This window comes from Seriola aureovittata, chromosome 1 (assembly GCF_021018895.1).
Source record: "Seriola aureovittata isolate HTS-2021-v1 ecotype China chromosome 1, ASM2101889v1, whole genome shotgun sequence".
Lineage (NCBI taxonomy): Eukaryota > Metazoa > Chordata > Actinopteri > Carangiformes > Carangidae > Seriola > Seriola aureovittata.
Window position 1 is genome coordinate 12,665,227 of NC_079364.1, and position 24,658 is coordinate 12,689,884.

Here is a 24,658-nt window from a genome sequence, read left to right on the forward strand (position 1 = left end):
AAACAGCTCAGGTTTTTTATTCAGACATTTTTTTTTGCACAAAAGACAAACAGGCAAAACAGTAGAAAACAAACTTTATATTTCACCTACAATAGCTCAGCAAAGGGCCTTATTTAGCAAATGGTACTAAATCGTAAAATTATTCTTAAATTGTGTATGCACGTCAAAAGGGTATAGCTGAGTTTTGTTGCTGCCCAGTGAAAACTAGATAAAGTGATGGGTTAAATGTTCCTCTATGGGTGAAATTGGTCCTATACCTATTATGAAAAATAAACCATTTAAAACACCATTTGAATGAAGTTTACATGGCTATTTTTCTTAGCTCATGGAAAATTATTGCTTTGGAGATGTGTGATTTTTAAAGGACAGCGTATATATTGAACATAACATCACACACTGATTAGCATCAGTCAAAGCCAGTTCTTTTGCATACATCACTGAACTTTTTCTCAGTTCTAGTCTAAATTTATAAATACAGACTTTGCATATTTCTGCCAGGGCTCCATTCAAACAGAATGTAAATATAAATGAAGTAATTTGACAATGTCAATTATCAAAACTCCTGCAAAAAAGGCACAATGGTGAATACTTATTAGATCTAATTGCAGCTTCATATTTTGTTAACTATCAACATGAAATTTGCTCACATCAGTTGAAATCCCACATGGAAATCAGAGGCCACAGATGCTAATTTTCAGTCATCTATTTTCAGTTCACAGTGCTGTTGTAACACTCAAACTCAGTCACTGTGGCGTTCTAGTGCGTCTAATTTCTCAGTAGTGGCAGTGGAAGAACTGAAGAATCAAACATATATGCAGAAACTGACAAAAAAAAGCAAATGCACAACCAAAACAAGAACATATGTTTTTCAAAAACATGATTCACATATTTGATATTTAGCATTCAACGAACTAATACTGCATTAAGTAGCTTCAATGCATTCTTATTCAGACACACACACAAACAATAGGTTTAAAAGCACATCATCACTGCTGTTGCTTAAATTCACCAAAAGTTTTAAAACATAAACTTTGGAGGGCATATCAACAATGCAACGATCCAGAAAAGTTTGTCATGCAGTGCATGACACAGTAACTTTTTTAATCCAAAAATTTTATTTAAAGGAATATAAGCAAGCATTATCCTCAAGTTATAAAGATACCTCCTGTAGAGTTAAGACAATTGGAAAGAGGTTGTAACCAGCCAACCTGCAACCAATCTGTTCTTCTACAGAATGTACATTTTAGTTTTTTTTATGGGTTTACTGTAATTTTATAAATGATGATTGATTGATTATCCATGATTATGCCCGACTTCCACTCAGTTTATTAGCTACATTGGCTAAAACGAATACTGTCTAATACAACAGTCCTCTAATAAACCCTCTTTGCATGAAGGTTATAATGTTAAGTTTTGTTGATTTAAATTCGATGGACAAAGAGAGTAGAAATACCTGTCCTAGTTTTAGCTAGGTGTACCTAATAAACAGCCAACTGTATGTAGGCCTCCTGTCTTATTTAGGTCCTCCATTTAAAAAGGTTGAAGCATCTTTGTTACAATACAACTTCTTTATCAGTATTGCTAAACATTCATACACCAAGCACATTAATTTAGTGTTGTAGTTTAATAGGTCTGTAATTAGGCTCACAGTACATGCCCAAAAGTCAATATTAGTCATCAGATTTAGACAAACAGCTTCTCAAAATTCAGTATATTGACACCAAACGATTTCACAGCTTTATGATAATTTCAATATCAAGTTGATAATTGCATTTATATTTTCCCCAAAATCATTCAAGACAGCAGATATGGGTATGGGCATAAAAAAACAGAGCATTTTTTTTATTATTGTTACTAAACTACTTGTGAGTAGTAAATTACTAACTAAAAGGACCAACATATTAGGCACATCAGTTTAGACTTTTTTCCTGAATGCTTTGAAATTATTATTGTGTGAAATGAATTTCCATCCTTAGATACTTAGCAGAAGAAACAGTCAAAGAGGATAAACTGAAGTGTGTCTGGTTCTCCATCTTTAAACATGTTTGATCCTACAAGACCATACAGAGAGTCCCTCAACTTTCAATGAATGCAAGTAATTAAAAAATAATCAGTGTGACGTAGATGTGATTGCTGTTGTACACAGTGTTAATGTAACCTTGTGGAATGATAAAAAACACTTGTGGATCAAATGGCAGCTCAGCAGTGGCCATTTCTACTGCAAAGGTTTACTTTGTTTGAACGAATGTGTCCGCTGGTGACGATACCCCCCAGGTCTCAGTCTGAATCAGAGTCTGAAAACTCGTCTAAAAAACAAAAGTGACAAAACACATCTCATATCAATGAGTGTTAGTTCTCCAATGTGGTCTTTCTGTAGACATCACATTCTATGGAGGTACAAGAAGTTCTAGTATTGTAAATTATTAGCAATGCCTTTAAGGCAATAGCTGCCATAAAATCATCATAGTATAGAAATGCATAAAAACGTCATAGTATATTAATGTCATTGTATATTAATGTCATTGTATAGTAAGGCATAAAAAAAAAAAAAAAAACATCAAAAACGACATGAAGGCATAAAAAAGTCATAGTATAGAAGGGCCTAAAAAGTCATAAAAGCACCATAAGATAGTAAGGCATAAAACGTCATATTTTAATGAAGCATAAAAAGTCAAAAAATACAACAAAAAAAATATATATATAAAATATGTCAAAAAACCTCAGTATAGTGAGGCATATAAAGTCAAGGTATAGTAAGGCATGAAAACGTCAAAAAACATCATAGTATAGTATGGCATTAAAAGTCATATTATAATTAGGCATATGAAAATCAAGAAACGTCATATGTTACTGATGCATAAAAAGGTCAAAAACATCGTAGTATAATAAGGCATGAAAATGTTAAAAAACGTCATAGTATAGTAAGACCTAAAGAGTCATAAAAACAACATAGTATGGCAAGGCATGAAAACGTCATTGTATACTAAGGCATGAAAAGTCATAAAAACGTCATAGTATAGTATGGCATTGCAATGTCAAAAAAAGTCAGTATAGTAAGGCATAAAAATTCAAAAATACTTCATATTATAGTAAGGCATAAAACGTCATAAAAATATAGTATTGTAAGGCATAAAAACGTAATAGTATAAGAAGGCATAAGAAGGCATAAAAACGTCATGGTATAGTAATGCCTAAAAAGTCATAAAAACATCATAGTATAGTCAGGCATAAAACGTCATATTATAATGAAGCATAAAAAGTCAAAAAAATATATATAAAAAACATATAAAATATGTAAAAAAAAAACTAGTGGTAAAGTAAGGCATAAAAAGTCATAAAAATGTCAAGGTATAGTAAGGCATGAAAACATCAAAAAACATCATAGTATAGTAAGACATTAAATATCATATTATAATTGGGCATAAAAATATCAAGAAAGGTCATATGTTAGTAAGGCATGAAAAGTCAAAAATACGTCATAGTATAGTAAGGCATGAGAATGCTAAAAAAATTTCATAGTATAGTAAGGCATGAGAATGCCAAGTATATTAATGTCATTGTATAGTAAGGCAAAAAAACGTCATATTATAATAAAGCATGAAAAGTCAAAAATACATCATAGTATAGTAAGGCATAAGAATGCTAAAAAAACGTCATATTATAGTAAGACCTAAAAAGTCATAAAAACGACATAGTATGGCAAGGCATAAAAACGTCATTGTATACTAAGGTATGAAAAGTCATAAAAACGTCATAGTATAGTAGGGCATAAAAAGTCATAAAACAATAGTGAGGCATAAAACGTCATAAAAACATCATAGTATTATAAGGCATAAAAACATAATAGGATAATAAGGCATAAAAAGGCATAAAAACATAATAGTATAATAATCCTTAAAAATTCCTAAAAACTTCATAGTATTGTAAGGCATAAAAAGTCATAAAAATGTCATTGAAATGTAAGGCATAAAAAGTCATAAAAACATCAAAGTATAGTAAGGCATAAAATGTCATAGTATAATGAAGCATGAAAAGTCAAAAATACGTCATAGTATAGTAAGGCATGAGAATGCTAAAAAAACGTCATATTATAATAAGACCTAAAAAGTCATAAAAACGACATTGTATACTAAGGCATGAAAAGTCATAAAAACGTCATAGTATAGTAAGGGATAAAAAGTCATAAAATAATGGTGAGGCATAAAACGTCATAAAAATATCATAGTATAATAAGGCATAAAAACGTAATAGGATAATAGGGCATAAGAAGTCATAAAAATGTCATAGTAGAGTAATGCATAAAAAGGCATAAAATAGTAGTGCAGTATAAAAAGTCATAAAATAGTAGTGCGGTATAAAAAGTCGTAAAAACGTAATATTATAGTAAGGCATTCCGATGTTAAAAATCGTCATAACATAGTAAGGCATAAAAAGTTTTTAAAAACGTCACAGTATAGTAAGGTATAAAAAGTCACAAAAATGACATACTACAGTAAGGCATAAGAAGTTCTAATATTGTAAAAGTTGCACGGCCTTTTTAAAACAACATAGATATATTTTGTCAGGAGAAGGATGATGGGGCTGGGAGTTGAACCCACGACCTTCTGACTGTGAGGCAGTGCCTCTAACCATTGTGCTACTAAACCTTATATTTCTAAGGAACATCATAGTATATCATGGCAATAGCTGCCATGAAAGCATTATAGTGTAGAAATGCATAAAATGCCAAGTATATTAATGTCATTGTATAGTAAGGCAAAAAAACCATCATAAATACGACATAGTATAGTAAGCCATAAAAACATCAAATTATAATAAAGCATAAAAAGTAGAAAACACGTCATAGTATAGTAAGGCATAAAAAGTCATAAAATAATACTGAGGCATAAAACGTCATAAAAACATAATAGTATAGTAATCCCAAAAAATTCCTAAAAACGTCATAGTATAGTAATCCCTAAAAATTCCTAAAAGTTTCATAGTATTGTAAGGCATAAAAAGTCATAAAAATGTCATTGAAATGTAAGGCATAAAAAGTCATAAAAACATCAAAGTATAGTAAGGCATAAAACGTCATAGTATAATGAAGCATGAAAAGTCAAAAATACGTCATAGTATAGTAAGGCATGAGAATGCTAAAAAAACGTCATATTATAGTAAGACCTAAAAAGTCATAAAAACGACATAGTATGGCAAGGCATAAAAACGTCATATTATAATAAAGCATAAAAAGTCAAAAATACGTCATAGTATAGTAAGGCATGAGAATGCTAAAAAAAACGTCATATTATGGTAAGACCTAAAAAGGCATAAAAACGACATAGTATGGCAAGGCATAAAAACGTCATTGTATACTAAGGCATGAAAAGTCATAAAAACGTCATAGTATAGTAAGGCATAAAAAGTCATAAAATAACAGTGAGGCATAAAACGTCATAAAAACATCATAGTATTATAAGGCATAAAAACATAATAGGATAAAAAGGCATAAAAAGGCATAAAAACATCAAAGTATATTAAGGCATAAAACGTCATAGTATAATGAAGCATGAAAAGTCAAAAATACGTCATAGTATAGTAAGGCATGAGAATGCTAAAAAAACGTCATATTATAGTAAGACCTAAAAAGTCATAAAAACGACATAGTATGGCAAGGCATAAAAACGTCATATTATAATAAAGCATAAAAAGTCAAAAATACGTCATATTATATTAAGGCATAAAATGTCATAAAAACGTCATAGTATAATAAGGCATAAAAACGTAATAGGATAATAGGGCATAAGAAGTCATAAAAATGTCATAGTAGAGTAATGCATAAAAAGGCATAAAATAGTAGTGCAGTATAAAAAGTCATAAAATAGTAGTGCGGTATAAAAAGTCATAAAAACGTAATATTATAGTAAGGCATTCCGATGTTAAAAATCGTCATAACATAGTAAGGCATAAAAAGTTTTTAAAAACGTCACAGTATAGTAAGGTATAAAAAGTCACAAAAATGACATACTACAGTAAGGCATAAGAAGTTCTAATATTGTAAAAGTTGCACGGCCTTTTTAAAACAACATAGATATATTTTGTCAGGAGAAGGATGATGGGGCTGGGAGTTGAACCCACGACCTTCTGACTGTGAGGCAGTGCCTCTAACCATTGTGCTACTAAACCTTATATTTTTAAGGAACATCATAGTATATCATGGCAATAGCTGCCATGAAAGCATTATAGTGTAGAAATGCATAAAATGCCAAGTATATTAATGTCATTGTATAGTAAGGCAAAAAAACCATCATAAATACGACATAGTATAGTAAGCCATAAAAACATCAAATTATAATAAGCATAAAAAGTAGAAAACACGTCATAGTATAGTAAGGCATAAAAAGTCATAAAATAATACTGAGGCATAAAACGTCATAAAAACATAATAGTATAGTAATCCCAAAAAATTCCTAAAAACGTCATAGTATAGTAATCCCTAAAAATTCCTAAAAGTTTCATAGTATTGTAAGGCATAAAAAGTCATAAAAATGTCATTGAAATGTAAGGCATAAAAAGTCATAAAAACATCAAAGTATAGTAAGGCATAAAACGTCATAGTATAATGAAGCATGAAAAGTCAAAAATACGTCATAGTATAGTAAGGCATGAGAATGCTAAAAAAACGTCATATTATAGTAAGACCTAAAAAGTCATAAAAACGACATAGTATGGCAAGGCATAAAACGTCATATTATAATAAAGCATAAAAAGTCAAAAATACGTCATAGTATAGTAAGGCAGGAGAATGCTAAAAAAAACGTCATATTATGGTAAGACCTAAAAAGGCATAAAAACGACATAGTATGGCAAGGCATAAAACGTCATTGTATACTAAGGCATGAAAAGTCATAAAAACGACATAGTATGGCAAGGCATAAAACGTCATTGTATACTAAGGCATGAAAAGTCATAAAAACGTCATAGTATAGTAAGGCATAAAAAGTCATAAAATAACAGTGAGGCATAAAACGTCATAAAAACATCATAGTATTATAAGGCATAAAAACATAATAGGATAATAAGGCATAAAAAGTCACAAAAATGACATACTACAGTAAGGCATAAGAAGTTCTAATATTGTAAAAGTTGCACGGCCTTTTTAAAACAACATAGAAATATTTTGTCAGGAGAAGGATGATGGGGCTGGGAGTTGAACCCACGACCTTCTGACTGTGAGGCAGTGCCTCTAACCATTGTGCTACTAAACCTTATACTTTCAAGGAACATCATAGTATATCATGGCAATAGCTGCCATGAAAGCATTATAGTGTAGAAATGCATAAAATGCCAAGTATATTAATGTCATTGTATAGTAAGGCAAAAAAACCATCATAAATACGACATAGTATAGTAAGCCATAAAAACATCAAATTATAATAAAGCATAAAAAGTAGAAAACACGTCATAGTATAGTAAGGCATAAAAAGTCATAAAATAATACTGAGGCATAAAACGTCATAAAAACATAATAGTATAGTAATCCCAAAAAATTCCTAAAAACGTCATAGTATAGTAATCCCTAAAAATTTCATAGTATTGTAAGGCATAAAAAGTCATAAAAATGTCATTGAAATGTAAGGCATAAAAAGTCATAAAAACATCAAAGTATAGTAAGGCATAAAACGTCATAGTATAATGAAGCATGAAAAGTCAAAAATACGTCATAGTATAGTAAGGCATGAGAATGCTAAAAAAACGTCATATTATAGTAAGACCTAAAAAGTCATAAAAACGACATAGTATGGCAAGGCATAAAAACGTCATATTATAATAAAGCATAAAAAGTCAAAAATACGTCATAGTATAGTAAGGCATGAGAATGCTAAAAAAAACGTCATATTATGGTAAGACCTAAAAAGGCATAAAAACGACATAGTATGGCAAGGCATAAAAACGTCATTGTATACTAAGGCATGAAAAGTCATAAAAACGTCATAGTATAGTAAGGCATAAAAAGTCATAAAATAACAGTGAGGCATAAAAACGTCATAAAAACATCATAGTATTATAAGGCATAAAAACATAATAGGATAAAAAGGCATAAAAAGGCATAAAAACATCAAAGTATATTAAGGCATAAAAACGTCATAGTATAATGAAGCATGAAAAGTCAAAAATACGTCATAGTATAGTAAGGCATGAGAATGCTAAAAAAACGTCATATTATAGTAAGACCTAAAAAGTCATAAAAACGACATAGTATGGCAAGGCATAAAAACGTCATATTATAATAAAGCATAAAAAGTCAAAAATACGTCATAGTATAGTAAGGCATGAGAATGCTAAAAAAAACGTCATATTATGGTAAGACCTAAAAAGGCATAAAAACGACATAGTATGGCAAGGCATAAAAACGTCATTGTATACTAAGGCATGAAAAGTCATAAAAACGACATAGTATGGCAAGGCATAAAAACGTCATTGTATACTAAGGCATGAAAAGTCATAAAAACGTCATAGTATAGTAAGGCATAAAAAGTCATAAAATAACAGTGAGGCATAAAACGTCATAAAAACATCATAGTATTATAAGGCATAAAAACATAATAGGATAATAAGGCATAAAAAGTCACAAAAATGACATACTACAGTAAGGCATAAGAAGTTCTAATATTGTAAAAGTTGCACGGCCTTTTTAAAACAACATAGATATATTTTGTCAGGAGAAGGATGATGGGGCTGGGAGTTGAACCCACGACCTTCTGACTGTGAGGCAGTGCCTCTAACCATTGTGCTACTAAACCTTATATTTTTAAGGAACATCATAGTATATCATGGCAATAGCTGCCATGAAAGCATTATAGTGTAGAAATGCATAAAATGCCAAGTATATTAATGTCATTGTATAGTAAGGCAAAAAAACCATCATAAATACGACATAGTATAGTAAGCCATAAAAACATCAAATTATAATAAAGCATAAAAAGTAGAAAACACGTCATAGTATAGTAAGGCATAAAAAGTCATAAAATAATACTGAGGCATAAAACGTCATAAAAACATAATAGTATAGTAATCCCAAAAAATTCCTAAAAACGTCATAGTATAGTAATCCCTAAAAATTCCTAAAAGTTTCATAGTATTGTAAGGCATAAAAAGTCATAAAAATGTCATTGAAATGTAAGGCATAAAAAGTCATAAAAACATCAAAGTATAGTAAGGCATAAAACGTCATAGTATAATGAAGCATGAAAAGTCAAAAATACGTCATAGTATAGTAAGGCATGAGAATGCTAAAAAAACGTCATATTATAGTAAGACCTAAAAAGTCATAAAAACGACATAGTATGGCAAGGCATAAAAACGTCATATTATAATAAAGCATAAAAAGTCAAAAATACGTCATAGTATAGTAAGGCATGAGAATGCTAAAAAAAACGTCATATTATGGTAAGACCTAAAAAGGCATAAAAACGACATAGTATGGCAAGGCATAAAAACGTCATTGTATACTAAGGCATGAAAAGTCATAAAAACGTCATAGTATAGTAAGGCATAAAAAGTCATAAAATAACAGTGAGGCATAAAACGTCATAAAAACATCATAGTATTATAAGGCATAAAAACATAATAGGATAAAAAGGCATAAAAAGGCATAAAAACATCAAAGTATATTAAGGCATAAAACGTCATAGTATAATGAAGCATGAAAAGTCAAAAATACATCATAGTATAGTAAGGCATGAGAATGCTAAAAAAACGTCATATTATAGTAAGACCTAAAAAGTCATAAAAACGACATAGTATGGCAAGGCATAAAAACGTCATATTATAATAAAGCATAAAAAGTCAAAAATACGTCACAGTATAGTAATGCATAAAAAGTCATAAAATAATACTGAGGCATTAAACGTCATAAAAACATCATAGTATTATAAGGCATAAAAACATAATAGGATAATAAGGCATAAAAAGGCATAAAAAGGCATAAAAACATAATAGTATAGTAATCCTTAAAAACTCCAAAAAATTTCATAGTATTGTAAGGCATAAAAAGTCATAAAAATGTCATTGAAATGTAAGGCATAAAAAGTCATAAAAATGTCATTGAAATGTAAGGCATAAAGAGGTCAAAAACATCATAATATAATAAGGCATGAGAATATTAAAAAAATGTCATAGTATAGTAAGACCTAAAAAGTCATAAAAATGACATAGTATGGCATCGCAATGTCAAAAAACGTCACAGTATAGTAAGGCATAAAAAGTCAAAAATACGTCATATTATATTAAGGCATAAAACATCATAAAAACGTCATAGTATAATAAGGCATAAAAACGTAATAGGATAATAGGGCATAAGAAGTCATAAAAATGTCATAAAAAGGCATAAAATAGTAGTGCAGTATAAAAAGTCATAAAATAGTAGTGCGGTATAAAAAGTCATAAAAACATAATATTATAGTAAGGCATTCCGATGTTAAAAATCGTCATAACATAGTAAGGCATAAAAAGTTTTTAAAAACGTCATAGTATAGTAAGGTATAAAAAGTCACAAAAATGACATACTACAGTAAGGCATAAGAAGTTTTAATATTGTAAAAGTTGCACGGCCTTTTTAAAACAACATAGATATATTTTGTCAGGAGAAGGATGATGGGGCTGGGAGTTGAACCCACGACCTTCTGACTGTGAGGCAGTAGCTGTAACCGTTGTGCTACTATACCTTATGTTTTTCAAGGAACATCATAGTATATCATGGCAATAGCTGCCATAAAAGCATTATAGTGTAGAAATGCATTAAATGCCAAGTATATTAATGTCATTGTATAGTAAGGCAAAAAAACCATCATAAAGACGACATAGTATAGTAAGCCATAAAAACGTCAAATTATAATAAAGCATAAAAAGTAGAAAACACGTCATAGTATAGTAAGGCATAAAAAGTCATAAAATAATACTGAGGCATAAAAACGTCATAAAAAAATTCCTAAAAACGTCATAGTATAGTAATCCCTAAAAATTCCTAAAAGTTTCATAGTATTTTAAGGCATAAAAAGTCATAAAAATGTCATTGAAATGTAAGGCATAAAAAGTCATAAAAACATCAAAGTATAGTAAGGCATAAAACGTCATAGCATAATGAAGCATGAAAAGTCAAAAATACGTCATAGTATAGTAAGGCAAGAGAATGCTAAAAAAACGTCATATCATAGTAAGACCTAAAAAGTCATAAAAACGACATAGTATGGCAAGGCATAAAAACGTCATTGTATACTAAGGCATGAAAAGTCATAAAAACGTCACAGTATAGTAATGCATAAAACGTCATAAAATAATAGTGAGGCATAAAACGTCATAAAAACATCATAGTATTGTAAGGCATAAAAACATAATAGGATAATAAGTCATAAAAAGGCATAAAAACATAATAGTATAGTAATCCCTAAAAAATCCCTAAAAACTTCATAGTATTGTAAGGCATAAAAAGTCATAAAAATGTCATTGAAATGTAAGGCATAAAAAGTCATAAAAACATCAAAGTATAGTAAGGCATAAAACTCATAGTATAATAAGGCATAAAAAGGCATAAAAAGGCATAAAAACATAATAGTATAGTAATCCTTAAAAACTCCAAAAAACTTCATAGTATTGTAAGGCATAAAAAGTCATAAAAATGTCATTGAAATGTAAGGCATAAAAAGTCATAAAAATGTCATTGAAATGTAAGGCATAAAGAGGTCAAAAACATCATAATATAATAAGGCATGAGAATATTAAAAAAACGTCATAGTATAGTAAGACCTAAAAAGTCATAAAAATGACATAGTATGGCATCGCAATGTCAAAAAACGTCACAGTATAGTAAGGCATAAAAAGTCAAAAATACGTCATATTATATTAAGGCATAAAACATCATAAAAACGTCATAGTATAATAAGGCATAAAAACGTAATAGGATAATAGGGCATAAGAAGTCATAAAAATGTCATAGTAGAGTAATGCATAAAAAGGCATAAAATAGTAGTGCAGTATAAAAAGTCATAAAATAGTAGTGCGGTATAAAAAGTCATAAAAACATAATATTATAGTAAGGCATTCCGATGTTAAAAATCGTCATAACATAGTAAGGCATAAAAAGTTTTTAAAAACGTCATAGTATAGTAAGGTATAAAAAGTCACAAAAATGACATACTACAGTAAGGCATAAGAAGTTTTAATATTGTAAAAGTTGCACGGCCTTTTTAAAACAACATAGATATATTTTGTCAGGAGAAGGATGATGGGGCTGGGAGTTGAACCCACGACCTTCTGACTGTGAGGCAGTAGCTGTAACCGTTGTGCTACTATACCTTATATTTTTCAAGGAACATCATAGTATATCATGGCAATAGCTGCCATAAAAGCATTATAGTGTAGAAATGCATAAAATGCCAAGTATATTAATGTCATTGTATAGTAAGGCAAAAAAACCATCATAAAGACGACATAGTATAGTAAGCCATAAAAACGTCAAATTATAATAAAGCATAAAAAGTAGAAAACACGTCATAGTATAGTAAGGCATAAAAAGTCATAAAATAATACTGAGGCATAAAACGTCATAAAAAAATTCCTAAAAACGTCATAGTATAGTAATCCCTAAAAATTCCTAAAAGTTTCATAGTATTGTAAGGCATAAAAAGTCATAAAAATGTCATTGAAATGTAAGGCATAAAAAGTCATAAAAACATCAAAGTATAGTAAGGCATAAAACGTCATAGTATAATGAAGCATGAAAAGTCAAAAATACGTCATAGTATAGTAAGGCATGAGAATGCTAAAAAAACGTCATATTATAGTAAGACCTAAAAAGTCATAAAAACGACATAGTATGGCAAGGCATAAAACGTCATATTATAATAAAGCATAAAAAGTCAAAAATACGTCATAGTATAGTAAGGCATGAGAATGCTAAAAAAAACGTCATATTATGGTAAGACCTAAAAAGGCATAAAAACGACATAGTATGGCAAGGCATAAAACGTCATTGTATACTAAGGCATGAAAAGTCATAAAAACGTCATAGTATAGTAAGGCATAAAAAGTCATAAAATAACAGTGAGGCATAAAACGTCATAAAAACATCATAGTATTATAAGGCATAAAAACATAATAGGATAAAAAGGCATAAAAAGGCATAAAAACATCAAAGTATATTAAGGCATAAAACGTCATAGTATAATGAAGCATGAAAAGTCAAAAATACGTCATAGTATAGTAAGGCATGAGAATGCTAAAAAAACGTCATATCATAGTAAGACCTAAAAAGTCATAAAAACGACATAGTATGGCAAGGCATAAAAACGTCATTGTATACTAAGGCATGAAAAGTCAAAAATACGTCATATTATAGTAATGCATAAAACGTCATAAAATAATAGTGAGGCATAAAACGTCATAAAAACATCATAGTATTGTAAGGCATAAAAACATAATAGGATAATAAGTCATAAAAAGGCATAAAAACATAATAGTATAGTAATCCCTAAAAAATCCCTAAAAACTTCATAGTATTGTAAGGCATAAAAAGTCATAAAAATGTCATTGAAATGACCTTCTGACTGTGAAGCAGTAGTTCTAACCATTGTGCTACTAAAACTTTTTTTAATTGACTAAAAAGTAATAAACACGACATAGTATAGTAAGGCAAAAAAACGTCATATTATAATAAAGCATAAAAAGTCAAAAATACATCATAGTATAGTAAGGCATGAGAATGCTAAAAAAACGTCATATTATAGTAAGACCTAAAAAGTCATAAAAACGACATAGTATGGCAAGGCATAAAAACGTCATTGAAATGTAAGACATAAAAAGGTCAAAAAACATCATAGTATAGTAAGGCCATATTATGTCATAAAAACGACATAGTATGGCAAGGCATAAAACGTCGTAAAAACATCATAGGAAATGTGTGCAGCCATATTTCTTAATACGAACATATTAAAATCACATGTCAAATACATGTTGAATACTTTAATATAGAGCACAGAATATTCAAAAACCCCAAAAACAGAATTACGATATATACAAAACAATTTGTGCTACAGGCAGTATCATTACAATTACCTCTTAACATATGAAAAACAGATATTGAATCAAACCATATGCCCATATATAAAAACTATATGTCATATATTTAATATTCATGTTCTTATATTGTCATATATCAAATTTTCATTTGGGGTATTACCTTGCTGTCTTGATGGCTCATCATTGGACTCCCCTCCTTGCTTTAGGAAATTAGCCAGCTCATTGAAAATGAGGTAAAAATCTAAAGCAAAAACGATGGTGGCTATGAAACCAAACACCTGTGAAAAGAATGAAAAGAAGACATTTGATATGAATGCAGAGAAAAACTACCAGTGGAATAAGAGGTGAGGTTGTTGCACAAAGGCTATGTACTTAATGACACATAAATTATGGTGGTGTAGACTACGGTGAGAAGACAACTTTACCCCAGCAGCCTTAGAGGAGCCGTCCAAATATCTGGACACTGCAATTATGGAGATGATGAAAAAGATAATGGAGGCAGTCACACATCTCATGAAATCCTTTGAGAGAAAAGGATGAAACGCAATCATTCAGAGGAACAATCTAACTTTATATTATCATTTTTCTGTTTCGTATAGCACCACAAGTTTTTCATATGCAACAGAATGTATATCCACTGTAAAGTTATACATTTTATTTGAAAATTGCTCTCACCATAAGAGGCCAGAGGAAGCCTTTAAACCTCTCGTTAAATTTGGTGGAGTAAGCGAACAACAAGAAGAGAGCAGCCAGGAACTCCAGCAGTGGGACTGTCACAAAGGCTGCTGCTTTGGACGCCGCAAAACACACAAATGATACAAAGGAGAGAGCCTACGGAAAAAATGAAACATAGAGAGAGAGAAATAACTGGAACATGTACTGTGTGTTTAGATCAATGAGAAGTTTAAGACAAAACTAAAACTAAAAAGTAGAACCTGTGTTTACGTTTGTGATTGGAGACAACCAAGAGACACTTTTATTGATTGCATTTGTCTTGAATATATGTGTTAATTTATTTCTAAGTAAACTGCTTGAAGATGAAGGCAAATTCAAATTTTAATCCAAATGATGAATAAAAGAAAATCTTCTCCCTTCAAGATGTTACACTCAAGATGTTACACTACCCCAAAGCTGCAAGCCAGTGTGAATTACAGCCTCAGGCCCACTTCCTGTTAGGAGATACAGCTGTTGAAAGACAATGTTTATTCACACGGGCTTATACACTGTTACACTGAATCTAAATCATTTTCTCTCTCGCACACAAACACAGTTGTGCAAACACAGAGATGTGATAAGGAAAGATGTTTAAATGTGCTTTTGTATGTGCAGCTAATCACAACGCAAGTAAAGTGATCCTGCCTTGTGTTTGACGCTTTCCAGTAGAGGGGATGGACACACCATATCAGGGCAAAAGAAAGCAAGTCCAGACACTGTAATCTCAAACAGGCCGGCCATCTTGTCTTTGTCTCAGTCAGTCATCCCATACCGGCCTGAGGGCAGGAACTCCCCCTGACTGAACCCATACTGCTGCATCTGCTGTGCAAAAAAAAAAAAATCCTCTGCCTGTGCCTTTTCATGTAGCCTACATGATCTCAAAAAAAGAAGAATCACATCACATCAGTAAAAAAAAAATGTTTTCATGTTGCTTGATGTAACACTCCACAGTAGCATAGTATGAATAATATGAACTGCAGGGCTGCAAACAATGATCATTCTTATTATTGATTCCTTCCAATGCTTTTGTGAAATGCTCCTTTTTTAAACTAACTTGTTGAATTAAAGAAACTAATAAATGAATTGCTTAGTTGATAAAAATAGTAAAAATACTGAAAAGCGTGATAACTGATTTTTACGATTAACCGTCAAACTTGTCACTAATCAATTTTCTGTCAAGCAGCTGCATGATTAATCAATAAATCATTTCAACTGCTCAGTCTTAGCTGTTATATCTAAACTCTGATATAAAGACACACTGTATTTTGGAGTAGGATCAGGTGGAAGAGAGCCTGTTATTGCCCCTAAAAAGTATGTGATGAGTCAAATGAGCAGGTATTAAAAGTAGTGAAACTTGGTGTGAGTGCATATGAGGGCTTTTAAACTCAGAAACATCCTAATTCCTGGGGCCAGAAACACATTACACACTCAGCTAAGACATTTGATAACCCTTAGTTGTTCAGTTTATGTCACCTATAGGGAGGAGGAGGCATGCTTTGCACACATTTACCACACCATGTGTCCTATATTAAAGGCTTGTTTACTCTTTGAAAATATTTCACACGCCACAGAAACCTGCTTTTTGTGAACACACTTGTGATTTCACATTCCTTATCAGACCTGTCGCTGGCTGAGACAGAGAAACCTAATGAGAAGTACATACGGGTCTGACACACTGTGTGTAATAATGCATGCTCAGCAGGATATGTGTCTGACTAATACTTCCAAGAATAGTGAAGCCACAAGCTGTTTTCTCTTTGGAAGCCGCACATCGAACAGCTGAGTTCAGTGGCTGTGGGCTGATATAACACTGCCTGTAAGCTCTGCGTTGTATCAAAAATACAATTCAACTCTGATACTTTACTTCAACCACAATAACTTCCCAGCTATGCAAGGAGGTTGCACAATCACAGGGTGCACATGGCACAATGCAGTAAATATACAGTAATTATATGAACAATAACATAACTATGGTTTAATCTAGTGTGCACTCATCTAAAATCAAACTAAAATTATATTTTTGATCAAATACAATACAGACGAATGGGAATTTTGGAAAATTCAATGTTTTTTTTATCTTTAAAAAGAAAAGAACATTTACCATGTCACACTATATATCAATTTCATGACATGATAAGAGAGAGGATTATACTGAGTTACAGAGGCACTGTTTTTGTTGGTGACATTCCTTTCACCTCAATTGTACTTGGGTCAGAAATCTGAGAGATGAATATCTCCAAACCAGGAAGAAATTAACCCAAACTATTTGGAAAGCTAGATACCACCAGAGGTAAACCAGAAGATGACCCTTTAAACATGAAAGATAAAATGAGTTGAAACTTACAAGACATAAATTATGATATTGTGACTTCTGGACTGCTTCACACTCACACTCACACTCACACTCACACACACACACACACATTAGCAGATGTGGTGAGGCACATGTGTATAGCCTACACCTTGTCTTCATTTCAAACTGTGTCATGTTGTGTGTGAAATAGCAGCTCTACTCTTTTCACTGAACCCTACCTTTCCAACAAGTGTAATACTTTTCAACAATTTTAACAAGAGGCGGCCTTTATTTCAAGACAAGTGGTTCACCTGCCACAAACCCTGCACAGTGTATCACAAATCTCCTATAGCTTTGAGTCTCGTACTTCTCCTGCACAAGTCTAAACCAGGTGTGCACTCTCACCTACATGCAACAGGAAACAGCTGTGCTTTCGACTGTCAGCCGAGGCCATTAGATTTTCAGATGGGTTACAGATGAATTGTAGCCAAGGGGTGAGGATCACAGTCACACTGTAAAGAAGCAGTAAAGAGGCTGTCTGTGTGTGTGTGTTTATGTGTTTATGTGTGTGTGTGTGTGTGTGTGTGTGTGTGTGTGTGTGTGTGTGTGTGTGTGTGTGTGCGCGTCTGTGTGTCTGGCTGTCTGTGTGTACGTGCAGGAGGATGCAGAGCTCTATATTCACACACACACGCACACAATGAGGACTGTGCTCCAGGCTACATGTTATAGCGAGGGGATGAGGGATGTGACTGTAGGGAAGAGGACTGCTCTCTCACAGCCCAACACGAGCTGAATGTCATGTGACACATAATGTGAAGGTTCATACAAGCAGCCTTCTCTTAGCACAGTTACTGCAAGAAGACCCTTCCTGCAAGGGACACATGATGCTGGTCATCCCGCCCAACCCTCACTACCAACACACACAATCTTTCAGTTCACGCTTTGTTGAAATCCATTTGGACAGTCATTCAAAAAGCTGATACTTGAACATTTGCTGTTTGAATATTTTGTGCACAATCTGATACAACTCGAAGAGACTGTGGGACCGTTATCTACAGATTATACAGATGACTCTTACCAATGAACAAGCTGGTTTGAAGAGAAGACTCCGTGCGGTGTGCCCATAATCCAGCATAAATGTTTACTCCAAGTTTAAGCCGTTTACCACATGTTGCTATAAAATCTAACTGCTCCTCCCTTTACTAATGGAAACCTTGTGAAAGAATCTGACTGACCTATATTCAAAATGACAGTTCAGCAGCGTGTAGAAGTTATTTGTGAATTGTGCATTATTGCTAACAGCATATAAAACCTATACCCAGAACGCGCCTTGAATTTTATGCGCATAGGCGCATAGGCGAGACAATGGCACAGTAAAACTTTCATTTGTTACGGAGGAGATTCCTCTGGTCATTTCTTACCACTTCAGCGATCAGCAGCATTCCTTTCCTTGACGAGGCGAACTCTTTGCTCGGAAGAACAGAGAGCAGGACGGTCTGACGCGGCCGATTCGAGTCGGGAGCCTCGATGTCCCCCATTGTTGAAAAAAGATATTAACTCTCCTCAAACTTTGGATCGCCCCAGAACTAACGGAACGGCTTCGAGGCAAAAACAACAACAAAAAAAAAGAGAAAAGATATGTGGAGGCGTGAGGCTTCTCGGAGGTGGAAACGGAAACAATGACAGCGCGGAAACGCAGCGCGAGCTCCCAAAAGCGCAACATCTGCTTTCTCCAGATGTGAAATGCGATGCCCCCAGCTGCATGCAACACAATCACTCAACCACTCAAGTGGAAATATCCAACTCATGATGTCACAGGACAAAGACAAAAAAAAAAACTTTATTGACCCTTGCTGTTTATTTATGTCAATTAAAAAAGAAAACTAATAATTTACCAATAAGTCACAGCATCATCCTATTTTAAATTACAACTGGAATCTTAAATATGTTGAAAACTTCTACAACCTTTGACGTGGTGAAACATATTGTACAGTACAGCTTTACAGTAAGTTCAGTTATTCAACGACGTCACAACTCATGGGAAAAGCATCAGTGGTGGAGGGATTTGAATTTGTTAATACCCACATAGCATACTGCATTCATTTACTGTAATTGATCGATTCATTTGTTGTCTTGACTCTGGGTGTCACTTCTTGGCCTGTTAAACGTGATGTCCCTGAAAAGTGTGTAGCTGTCCATACAGAGCAGAGCAGCTGAGATGAGACCAACTATCTGCAAACAGAGAGCAGAGCCGAAAATAAATGCATTAGCCTACACACAACACACAGGGTCCAGTGTATGTGTATGTGTACAGCCTATTACTCACATTGTGGGGATTTAACTTCCCTTTGGAGACAATAAGCAAGAGCCCATGAAGAAAATCATAAAATTTCAGGTATGAGACTTGGTTTGAGGTTAAGGCATGGTTGGGTTTTGGTTATGGTTATGGTTAGGGCAAGCAGAGGTTAAGGTTAGGGTAAGTCTGCAGGAAATTAACTTAAATCAGTGTTATATTCCTCTGGAGGGGAGGAAAATGTATATATGTGTGTGTGAGAGAGAGAGAGAAAGAGAAAGGGGGCATTTGGGGCATCTAGGCATCAATCTTCAAAAGAACTTCATATTACTGGGCTACAGCACATGTACACAGATAAAAGCAATGTTTATTGACAGTGTATTGAGGAAAACTAAAATGCATATGAATCAAATTGGCCCACACAAAAGAGATTGTGATTATAGACTAAAGAAATATTCAAGAAACACTCCTCACCCCTCCAACCAGTGTTCCTGTGAAAGTGTACGTGATTACAGCCATCAGGCTCAAGACAACAAAGTAGACTGCTGCAAAGACTGAATTGAAAAGGTCCTGAAGGGAAGAAAAGAGAAGAACTTCAAAATGCAACACATACAGCAGTTTTTTCTCATCTCACCAAAAAAAAACAACATATGATGCTCATGTTGATATTATAATGTTGTGCCGTGAAACATCACCCACAACGAGAGGCCAAAAGAAGAAGGTCAGCCTCTTGTTGAGTTTGAACATGTACAGCAACAGCAGCAATGTGGTGATCAGAAACTCCAGCACTGTGGCTGCAATGTAATTTGGTCTGGATCCTACAGCGAAACACACAAATGCCACAAACAGAGTCGCCTAGAGCAGAAAAAGAGACACAACACCAAGAAAAAAAAAATTTTACTGCATAAATGGGAAATTGAACTGTAATATGATGACTTGAAGTCCATAAGATTCATTTCTGTTCTTTATTCAACACATTGCAGTTCCTGTAGAGAAAGAGGAACAGGTCATCAGCTCTGAATTACTGTTAGTTTCCACATCACATTTTCTTTATACAAACAACTGATTCAGTTTCTCCTCTAGCCTCTACAGCGCTCTAGGTATGTTAATGTGAGGCACTGCCATCAACAAACTAGTTCTAGAAACATTGTTAACATGACAAACTCGTGACTCTTCTTTGTTATTGCTCCTTTCACATGTGTACAGGACATGGCCAACACCTCTTAGCTGTTTCAGTGTAAATCTGCAGCAAAGCGCTAAATGTTCAAAGTCCTGATGTTGTGTAATATCTCACCATCTCTGCTGTTTTCAGGATCCCCCTCTTGGATTTGAGAAAAGCTGTGTCCATGTCCATGGATGTTACCTTACTGTGATCTGCCGACATGATGGTGTAATATCATTTGCAAAACTAAGCTCACCCTGTTTCCTGAAACGCTATAACATTGAGCTGTACAGGAAATGACTGTTAGTAAGAATAGTAAAAATGCACACTGTTTTCACACCAGCCCACACGCAACACTTCTACTGAAAAAGCTGAACAAGGCATAAAATAGATCAATATGTGATCTTTCTTTTTTTTACAGAGTAATATACACAGAGACATAGAGTAACCATCATGGGCATGTCATCAAAGTCTCTAAATGTTGCACTAAAATAAATTATTAGAGGTTTAATGTTTACTTGTTGAATTCATTGTGAAATTATGTGCAGATTGTCAGATATTTTAAGACCCATGAGCAGAACTACAGTAAATCTATTAATAACAATATATTTTTTCACGTGTTTACATGCACAAAAAAAAGTGAAATATGAACACACCAAATCTATGGCATATTCATTTCTTAACTTACAGCAGCTCCAAATATAGTCATGATACAATGCAAATAAAAATAACTTTTTATTAAAAACCACATTTTGCAGTGTGCATGTAAAAAAGATACAGAATTAATCCAATAATCCAACTTGGTACAATTTATTACTTAAAGCATGATCAAAATAAATATATTTCCCTATGTGTTTTACATCACTAAATAAAGTCATGTCTTAATCCACTGGTTGGTTGTTGATGCAGTGCTGTTCCAGAACAGGTAGAACTTCTGTTGGCTCATTAAAATCACAGTTTTACAAGTTATTTGCATAATCAGCGTAATGTTGTTGCACAAACACAATTCCCTTGGTTTCAGGCAATGTTCCCTTCAACACTGTACATAAACCATTTTACAAAGAATTCAAAAAAATGTACTTTTATATGATAAGGTTGTTCGTTGAAAGGCACATCTGTAGGTATTACTTCCTCATCCTCGTGTCTGGCTCCGCAGTTTTGCTCTCAGTGTGGCCAGTCGCACTTCAACGGCTCAGACTTGGGCACTTTGAGGCACTTTCCTAACTTCTCACAGCCTGCGGGGGCCCAGTTCTGCAACAGAGAGCAGCCATCACAGTAAGCACAAGAATATGAATTTAACAAAGATATTATTTAATTACAATAAGATTTATTACTGTCTTGTATGAGTTTAGCTTTTTGTCAGAAAAGCATAAGATCATTTTTGTGTCCTGCCCTGAGGGTCTTAGGCTGTTAGTTGGCACTATTTCTTTATATCTGGTTCATTTCTAAGTCTTTTTCGTCAAGCTTAGCAAACATATCCTGTGTAATTTAACAAACACTGACCCTTCATGCCATTTGTCTCAAATTTATCACAGGAAAAGGCTTATTTTATTTGCAGAATAATTGTCTTTTAACCTTTATTTTTCAAAAACATCTTGAAAATACCAAATAATAAATGAAACAAATTTCAGTTTCTGGTTCTGAAAAACCATGCAACAGCTGCCTCCTTCACGGACAACAAGTGTGTTCATGAAACTGCAGTTTAGGACCCACATTAGCATGACAAAGGACAAGACAGTACATTACAGGACAACACACAAACATGACTCATTCTAACCCTATTTAAAACTGTGTTTATTTTGTTCGTCACAAGGGGGCAGTGCTACGACACAAATAAATCCAGAGCAGTGTCGATCACAGTCCTTGGTGCTTGGGGAGACAAAGCCACAGCTCAGATCAGTTCAGCTGCTAGTGATAATTCACGATTCCCCTCAAATATGATACACGTTGTAGAGCAAGTTATTAACAATGATAAATACTGTAAATATGAAAATTAAAAACTCAATCTGTTGAAGTGGAGCATTAATAGTCTACAGGCTCAATGTAGACTGAGAACAGACAGGAACTTTGAAAAGATCTCTATTCAGAGACTTTTATTGATCTTAACGGCTTCGTCAATTTCTCTAATGTATTCATTCATCTGATGTACAAATGTGATGGAGGGAGCAGAGAGATGAGGTGCAAATACGCCTGGTTTTGAGGGCTGCTGGCCCAACAAAAAAAAAAACCACATAGAGTATCTGCTTTGGTCCAGTGGCTCTGGATACAGTGGGTAAAGAGTTAGCTGCATCATGAAAGTAACAGATAAACTTATTTATGGCATGTAAATCTCACCATCACTGCCACGTCACACATATTGAGCTGAGGAATACCGGGCACCAGCGTCTTCTTATGCTGCTCCACAACTGGAGAGATCCCGCTCAGCACATTCTGGTACTCCTTAGTCAAAACACTGCAAACACATACAACGGCAGACATGGTCAGCGGGTCCACAAATAACAATGAGTTTCATTATCTATTATCTGACTTTTTCTTTTTAATAAAATGTCAAAAACTTGTGAAAAAATGTCCATCAAAATTTCCCAGAACCTAAGGTGTCGTCTTCAGATGTCGTGTTTTGCCTGACCAAAAGTCCAAAACCCTGTGAATTTTATTTTACGATGACAGATGACAAAGAAAGGCGGCAAAATTCTCACATTCTAGAATTGACAAGCAGCGGATGTTTGGCATTTTTTGCTTAATCGTGACTGAAGCGATGAATCTTTTTTTTTCAAAATAACTGGTTATTTCTGTCAATCAAATACTCGACTGATCGAGTGATGCTTTCGATGCTAATGTTCAGCATATAGAAAGCCTTACTACCTGAATTAAAGACAGACATCAGAATGAATAGAATTAATAACAAAGATGGCACTGAAGAAGTCTGAAACCATCTATTGGTCACTTACACATAAAACCACATACAGGTCCGGCCCTATATGTTAATGCAGAGTGCACACTCACAATGACACAAACATGCCCAGTCTGTTTTTATTCTGACTCAGGTTTGTCCATTTGTTTCAGCTGTTTCACTATCAACTGAAAAGCCTTTTTGTTGAAGAGTGTTGCAGTGAATACATGTATCCGGTAATAAAATAACACAGCGTTCTGCATGTTTAATTCATTATATTACATTGGTGATGCTTTAGCTTTTCAACAACAAAAACATAAACAGGCTGTCCACTCAGGCACCCTTTGGGAGAGTGCACTCAGCAGGGTGAACTATGTAACCCTTATCCCATCCCCTGTCTCTCAATTACTGCTGTTGGACACCAGTGAGCCCAAGCACCTCTGTGCATTATTATATTCAGTGTGTAAAACACAGGGGCCCTGAAGGCTTTCAAAGGAACGCTGCTCTCAATAGGACCTGTAGGGTTAATGGGCTGTGTGTACACGTGTGTGTGTGTGTGTGTGTGTATCTGTGTGTGTTGGGGGAGTGGGCGTCTGGTGGCGTGACACACAGATAGACAAATATCAGCAGTGCAATTACACCCTTGATACACTCGCCGGCAGCACCTGTGCCAGCCTTCCATCCTCCCTCCACTGCAAACCCAGCCCTCTGATTGGCCCCTAGGGAACATGTGCATGTGTGTGAGGTGAAGTGTCAATTAGAGTAATAACCCCAGGCTCTGTCCAGCTCACACCTACCCTCCCTCTTAGATCTCCCACAGGGCAGCAAGGCTTCCTCCATCAACCAGCACCTGCTCCTTTTCCTTGATACTCTCAGTCTTTACTTTCCCCTGCAATTACTCGACTGGTAGTGCACTGGCTGCAATTAGTCTCTCTCCTTGTGTGCCACATTCGTCATAAGCCAACTATCTTCACATTGTGTGACCCTCGCTGATAGGGATAAACCGGATTACTCCTTTCAGTAAAAAAAAAAAAAAATCAGACATTCAGATTAAATTGCTTCAGCTATCTAAAATCCCAAATTCTGCTTTCGCCCGATCCCGATCAGCAAGAGGGATATTTCATTCTCCTCCTATCTGTGCCCACTATTGATTGTTGCGATTCATTTTCATGATAAGTGATGAAGCAACTTAACAGAAGCAAATGTAAGGGAGATTTATCAGACTGCTGTAAGTATTCCACTTTTCTATAC

The 24,658-nt window shown here is 33.9% G+C and overlaps 3 protein-coding genes across 3 annotated transcripts in view; all 3 read right to left on the reverse strand.

Moving 5' to 3' along the window:
- Window position 1: 1 nt before the first annotated feature.
- Window positions 2-18,742, reverse strand: cmtm3 (CKLF-like MARVEL transmembrane domain containing 3). Its single transcript, XM_056401897.1, has 5 exons — window positions 18,484-18,742; window positions 14,731-14,886; window positions 14,481-14,576; window positions 14,216-14,333; window positions 2-2,306 (listed from the first exon to the last, which is right to left on the reverse strand). Exons 1-5 carry the CDS (start codon window positions 18,598-18,600, stop codon window positions 2,278-2,280), a joined length of 516 nt encoding a protein of 171 aa, XP_056257872.1. The 5' UTR covers window positions 18,601-18,742; the 3' UTR covers window positions 2-2,277.
- A 152-nt stretch (window positions 18,743-18,894) lies between these two features.
- LOC130185480 (proteolipid protein 2) lies at window positions 18,895-21,122 on the reverse strand. The gene is made up of 4 exons (XM_056402002.1): window positions 20,650-21,122; window positions 20,055-20,210; window positions 19,830-19,925; window positions 18,895-19,294 (listed from the first exon to the last, which is right to left on the reverse strand). The coding sequence occupies exons 1-4, from the start codon at window positions 20,737-20,739 to the stop codon at window positions 19,184-19,186; spliced, it is 453 nt and encodes a 150-aa protein (XP_056257977.1). The 5' UTR covers window positions 20,740-21,122; the 3' UTR covers window positions 18,895-19,183.
- A 117-nt stretch (window positions 21,123-21,239) lies between these two features.
- Window positions 21,240-24,658, reverse strand: part of galns (galactosamine (N-acetyl)-6-sulfatase) — an 18,464-nt gene continuing 15,045 nt past the window's right edge. Inside the window, exons 13-14 of the mRNA XM_056401658.1 lie at window positions 22,852-22,969; window positions 21,240-21,768 (exon numbers count right to left, since the gene is read on the reverse strand). Of these exons, the coding sequence (XP_056257633.1) occupies window positions 21,682-21,768; window positions 22,852-22,969 (205 nt within the window). The 3' untranslated portion in view covers window positions 21,240-21,681. The remainder of the gene's footprint in view (window positions 21,769-22,851; window positions 22,970-24,658) is intronic.